The sequence below is a fragment of the Triticum aestivum genome, chromosome 1D (genome assembly GCF_018294505.1).
Source record: "Triticum aestivum cultivar Chinese Spring chromosome 1D, IWGSC CS RefSeq v2.1, whole genome shotgun sequence".
In the NCBI taxonomy this organism is placed as follows: Eukaryota; Viridiplantae; Streptophyta; class Magnoliopsida; order Poales; family Poaceae; genus Triticum; species Triticum aestivum.
The window spans coordinates 316,766,966-316,773,640 of NC_057796.1; the positions used below are offsets into that span (position 1 = coordinate 316,766,966).

At 46.4% G+C, this 6,675-nt stretch overlaps 1 protein-coding gene across 1 annotated transcript; it reads left to right on the top strand.

The window, feature by feature from the left end:
* Positions 1-3,968: 3,968 nt before the first annotated feature.
* LOC123181727 (em protein-like) lies at positions 3,969-4,789 on the top strand. The gene is made up of 2 exons (XM_044594050.1): positions 3,969-4,198; positions 4,296-4,789. Exons 1-2 carry the CDS (start codon positions 4,081-4,083, stop codon positions 4,457-4,459), a joined length of 282 nt encoding a protein of 93 aa, XP_044449985.1. The 5' UTR covers positions 3,969-4,080; the 3' UTR covers positions 4,460-4,789.
* Positions 4,790-6,675: the final 1,886 nt, after the last annotated feature.

Here is a 6,675-nt window from a genome sequence, read left to right on the forward strand (position 1 = left end):
AAAAATTCACATGGATCCACTGTCTGTCGGCCATACCCGTCTGTCGGCGGTACACCGAGGTGGCGAGACCTTCCTCAGCAACCGCGCGCTGCTCCAGCGTCGCCGGCAAACTCCCTTGCCGGACCACCTCACACAGCGCCACTCCGTCATGTGCCGGCCCGCGCGCCCTTCCTTCCTCATCGGAACCGGCCGGCCCCAACCGGCAACAACTCTCCGTCTGCATCTCTGCCTTCCCGAGCATAGCTGCCGCGGCCAGCTCTCCTCCACCTTGCCGCCGTGGTCGCGGTTTTCGCTTGAATCGCCGGTCCTCCGAGCCCCGGCCGATGACGGGTGACCTCCCGTGGCTGCTGGCCATGGCCGAGTACAAGCTCGAGCTTGCCTCCCTCCTTCCCTCCTCTTCACTTCCCTAGCGCCGATTCAAGCACATCCAGCCAAGCTCTGCTCCGGCGAGCCCTGGTCGAGCATGTTCCTACTCATCTTTTTTTAGAACTCTTCTTTCTTTTTTTTCATCGTGCAGCCAGATACCACCTAGACCCACACTCTCACCTCGTCTGTTTATTCCTGAGACTGCTTGTTTTCTCGTTCGAGTGTTCCGTATATAAATTGATGATCTTTGATGAAAAGAGGCGATGTGTGACTATTTAATTGTGCATTTAGCTAGCCTTTGAGACATAAAGGAAATCATGAGTTTGAACTCCCGGACCATTAGCTTTTTTAGCTTTTTTGCGCTCCTGAATTGACCAATAAAAAAGAAAGGTACATATCTGGCCCAGCTCGGTCTGCGCACCTCGCTCCAGCCCAGGAGCGTACGCTCGGTAATCCTCGTCCCCGAATAAGATAGATATACATGTCCCTGAATTAGTACCACCTCACCTATATAAAAACATCTCTAAGCGGGACGAAACTAAGAATATCACCTTGTTTTAATAGTAGGTATAGATATAGATATAGATATAGATATAGATAGATATAGATTCTCATTGAGTACTCGAAATTGAGGCAGACACATCATGAAACACACCGTATGTGTTTGTAAGTTGTAACAAAGCATTCACAAGGACACGTATTTTTTGGAATTTTCAGACCCAGAGTCCACACATATCCCTTATGAAATAGTAAAAAAAATCAAGCCGTAATGCAAAAAAAATAACAAATGGTCTGTCAAGTTCCTTAACCTAGATGATATTTGCTGTGAGAATTGGTTGTAATATGTTTTATATGAGATTTGTTTGTATAAAGCATGAGTAGTTTGATTTACAAATGACTACAACCAAAAGTCTGTATCATATATTGTATTTGATTATTATATAATTACAAATTGTGTATTGGATGTAAGTAGCATAATATAGTGGGCTTTTTTTTTGCCATGCATGTTATGACGTACCTTTGATGAAATGGCATGTGTATATGTTGAGGTAAATAGAAACAATGTGGATCAACTAATAATGGAAAACGTGGCGTGTGTACATGTTGAGGTAAATGAAAACAATGTGGATAAATTAATAATGAAAAATGTTTTTCCATGCATGTAGTGGTGTTCTTTGATGAGATGGCATGTATGCATATTGAGATAAATAAAGTAGTGTGGATCACCTACTTAACTAGGATAAATGAGGTATTGCTACAAAGGGGAAAAAAGTGCCCCTAATACCTTATTTTCCTCAAAAACATCACATACGAGTAGAACTATCGACCAGTTTTATTAACCTTAGAATTTAAACTCTCTTATTATTATTATTATTTCAAATTTTTATATGTATTGCTCATCACAAGAGGGGTTCTTAGACCCATGCTCACTACTATTGTACTTTAACATTATAACTCATATCCTCCTTTATACTAATAAGAGAGAGAAAATGGTAAAATTGTACATAAAAATATAATTCTGTTCTATGTCCAAAATTACGTTATTCGACCATCGATACGATGACAATTATCTGGCACTATGTCCTTACGATCGGGTCTACATCATGTACGCCCTAATAAGTACAGCCGCCATCTTCTGCATTTCCTCTCAATAGTTGTAGACCATCTACCTATTCGACCAAAACATCCTGTTTGACTTCAAGTATGTTCGCTACGGTCGCAATGGCTAGTCACCAGGGCAATAATCTTTTTTGCCGGGGGAAAGGGTTGTGTATTAATTAACCTGGCTCAAGATTATCCAGTGTACATAGTTTTACGACTCTCTCAAGACCGGACCGTAACCAGACGGACGTCCTAATCTCAACTCTCCCGATCTGAGCTAATTCATGACTAACATGATTACTCTCCCTTTTGATAGACTAGATCTTAATTTCCCTCTCCCCTCTCATCATAGTTGAGATCTCTTGAGTAATAGCAGTGTGTTGTGATCTGTCAACCCAGGGTTGGATATCATTGCGGCAATTTTAGCACTATCTGTTTCAGCGGTGAACAGAAGTGAGCTCCATTCCAAAGCAAGAGCAATTCACTCCTTGCACGCCTCGAGTTCTGTAGCTAGAGAGTTACCGTGTGTGAAGAGATGTCGACACCAGCTGGAAATAATGCTACCAGAGCTGTCTCGGAGCACCATTCCCGTGCCCCCGTTGTCTGCATGTGCTATGCACCATCCACGTTTAGTGTGAGCCACCCCGGCTTAGGCGCTCTCCAGCCCTTACCCGGACGCAGCACTTCATGGGCGCCCGGTGTGTTGTTGTGGCCGCTAGCAGCCAGCGCATCGCTGCTGCTGCTGCCTTCTCCCAACTCGCCACGGCTGCTGATGCGTGCCTCCAACGTGCCATGGCTGCTGCTGCATGGCGTCGTACGTAACGTTGAGTCCATCAAGACCACTTTACCTTTTTCTCGGTCTGCTGTGGTCATCAAGAGCGCCATGCGAGATGTGTCCGAGAGCAGCTCAAGCACGTCAAAGAGCCATCGGGCCTGTGTGCCGCACTGGCTTGATTTCCCGGAGCGTCCAGTCTTTAGTCATCGCCCTCCAAAGCTCGACTGCACGATGACACCTATACATTGCGTGGAATCCATCCTCACGTTTCAGACCACGCAGGGGGCATATGTCAGTGGTTTTCAAATGACGGGAGAGTTTATTCACCCACGCTTGCAAGAGAATTTGCCACAAGCCGCCAAGCAAACACGCGTATCTTTGGGGACCAGATGACGCGTTGACCATCCTGTGCCAGGGCAATAACCAGCAGGCCAAAGATGAGGACAAACAATAGCATGGAGCACAGACAAGTTGGTGTGGCTACTAGATCGATGGTCCGTCATCAAAATAATGATTGGAACATCACTTCATGTCCAAGGTGAAAACTCCTATTCATTGGTTAGGCTCAGCAACGATGAACTTGCACTGTTACCTTATGAAAGGTGTTGCCTCGTTGCCATTGTGCTAGCCTTCGGTGATTAGTTTTGGCAACCAGAATGAAAATCCTCGCCTTGGTTGTCTTCGACCGGACGTGACCACGGCGATGTGTGAGCGCTTATTCCTTGAAAAAAGACGGATTAGTCATAGGTGTTTGTTTTATACATTTCATAATGACTAAGCCGTGTTTGTCTTTTTTAACTCTATTTAATAATTAATAAGAATAATTATGTGCATTATGATGATGTAGAGGCCAAGAGTTTAACCTTCTTTTTGTTTGAAAAAAAAAGCAGTAGAACGCTCGATCCATGCCTGGTTTCTACGACCGGACGACGACGAACGCACGTACGGGAGTGACAAGTACGGTAGTGGTACGCTCCTACGCGCCGACAGGACGACAGTGCCAAGACAACGCAGGTGCTGTAGGCTCCTATAGCTCTCTAGCTCACTCCGGTGGCTGCCTCGGATAAGCACGCTCGGACGTGTCATCCGTCCGGTGCGTCGCCTAACGCGTGTCGATGCATCAGGGACAGCAAGAGGAGAGGCTTGCGTCCGCGTCGTCGCACACGCGCCGTCTCCTCGCCCCGCGACGGGCCTCCTCGCCGGCTATAAAAAGGCGATGTCGCTCGCTACCACATCCATAGCCAGCATCAAGTAAGAAACCACAAACACGGCACAAGCACACACGATTCCTTCCGGTTGAGGTTAAAGTAGCTAGCGAGGCAGAAAGAGAGCGAGCGATGGCCTCCGGTCAGCAGGAGAGGTCGCAGCTGGACCGCAAGGCCCGCGAGGGCGAGACCGTCGTCCCCGGCGGCACCGGCGGCACCAACCTCCAGGCGCAGGAGAACCTCGCCGAAGGTGCGTAACGCAACCGAGAATCGTTGTGCGTGTTGGTGATGGTGGCTTCAGCTACTCATTTCGTCATGTATATGTGTTGTGTACACGGTGTTGGCAGGGCGCAGCCGCGGCGGGCAGACGCGCAAGGAGCAGATGGGGGAGGAAGGGTACCGCGAGATGGGGCGCAAGGGCGGGCTGAGCACCAACGACGAGTCCGGCGGCGAGCGCGCCGCCAGGGAGGGTATCGACATCGACGAGTCCAAGTTCAAGACCAAGTCCTAGATGATCCGTTAGCGTAGCAAGCAAGACGACTCTCCTTAGTTGGTTGGTTTACCTTGCCGGATGAATAATGTAGGTCAGGAATCCTGACGTGCACGCATGTAGGAGATCATACGTAGTAGTAGTATGATCATGTGTGCTTGGTAGTACATAGCTGGTAGTCCGTACTACGTACTGATGGTCAGTCGAGTCATGCGCCCGTGTCGGTCGGAAGTGTGGTTGTGGCTCCGGTGGCTGGTCCGGCCGCTCGTCCCAAACCAGCTTCCGCTGTATCCTTGTATTCTCAGTAATGTAAGTCGTCGTTGCTGAAATCTGAAGCTTTGTGGTTTGCTACTTCTGCTTTGCTAATTGTTGGTGTTCACGGTTGTTGATTGTAACTTCCAAGTTCCAACCCGCTCATTTAAACGAGAACTCGACGTGCCACATTACTAGCCACCTGTATATTTGACCAAACTGATGAACAAGAAAGATGAAATACCAAAACAGGTAAAACGCACGAGAGCTCTGGCCGCAAGAGAGTCCGTTTGAGATACCAGAAGTTTCATGTACTAGTATATTCCTTACGTTTTATCAGCAGGCCTTCAGCTTGACAGGAAATGCATGCTGAAGATGGAGAACGATCAAGAAGTAAAATTACGAACACCTCTGAGCTTCAACGCCAAATTACAAATAAGACTGAACTTGACAAGATCACAGGCATAACGCTAGCCCTTGCAAAGAAAAAAACATCGGCAAAACGCTGGTAGGTACCATGGTTTCCTTCTTTTATTGAATACCCGTAACGCGAGTAAACAGTTAAGTGAGAAGTTAGGTAAGTGTTGCCAATGGCCAAAGCCTTTACTCTTGATTTCTTGACTATAATAATAGTAAATAATGTTATTAAATTTCAGCATAAATACTAGCCAGGTACCATTTCCCAAACTTGATTTCCTTTTTATGCACTCGGGTCATTGTTCACAAATTAAGACGGCTTGCAAAAAAAAACATCTAAAATTACAAACACCTTTGAGCTTGACTTTGAACTTGACAAGATTAGCCATTGAAAAAAAAACATCAACCAAGATCAAATAAGACTGAACTTGACAAGATCACACACCTGGCAGAACGCTAGCCTTTGCAAATAAAAAAACATCAATCAAGAAGTAAAATTACAAACACCTCTGAGCTTGACTTCAATGCCAAATTACAAATAAGACTAAACTTGACAAGACCGAAGAAATCTCTAAGCTTGACTTCAATATCAAATTACAAATAAAACATAACTTGAGCCAAATTACAAATAAGACCGATCCAATAAGTTGGATTTTCAAAAGGCGTTCGACACTATCTGAGCATGCCTCTTCAGCATTCTTCAGGCCCGTGGTTTCCCTTCGCAATGGATTAGCTGGATCTCATCGCTTCTGACCACGGCTAGCTCCAGAATCATGCTCAATGGTGAGCTTGGGAAGTCTTTTGTTGCAAAAAGAGGTTTTCGTCAGGGCGACTCCATCTCGCCGTACCTGTTCATTTTGGTCGCTGATGTCCTACAGAGACTGTGTTGTTTGCATTTTGAAGACGACAGTCTGATACACCCGCTTGGCTCCGACCGAATGTACCCGGTGCTACAATACGCTGATGATACACTACTTTTGTTCCAAGGTAACACTCAGCAAGCGGCCATCGTTAAACAGATCTTGTCTGACTTCTCAGCATTCACAGGACTGCAAATCAACTACCACAAGAGCACTATGATCCCTATTTGCATCGACCCGAACAGCACACAGGAAATTGCTGATCTGTTTGGCTGCCCTATCTCAAGCTTTCCGTGCACATACCTAGGCCTGCCACTCTCTTTGCACAAGATTAAGCATGGCCTACTTCTGCCTATCATTCATTGGGTGGACAAGAGGTTATCAGGTTGGCTTGCCACCTTTCTATCTTTTGGTGGCCGTTTGACTCTGGTTAACTCAGTTCTTGCTAGCATCCCGAGGTACTATATGACATATTTCCTTTGGCCTAAGGAATCTCTTAGTAAGTTGGAAAAATTGTTGAGGGCTTTCTTCTGGCAAGGCAAGAACACAGTCAAGGGTGGCCAATGCTTCGTTGCCTGGCATTTCGCCACTCTCCCAAGATCTGCAGGCGGTTTGGGTATTAGGGACCTTCCTGCTCATAACCAAGCTTTGCTCAGCAAGTTTGTAGCTAGAGTTTTGCAATCCTCGGATGTCCCCTGCTTTCAATGG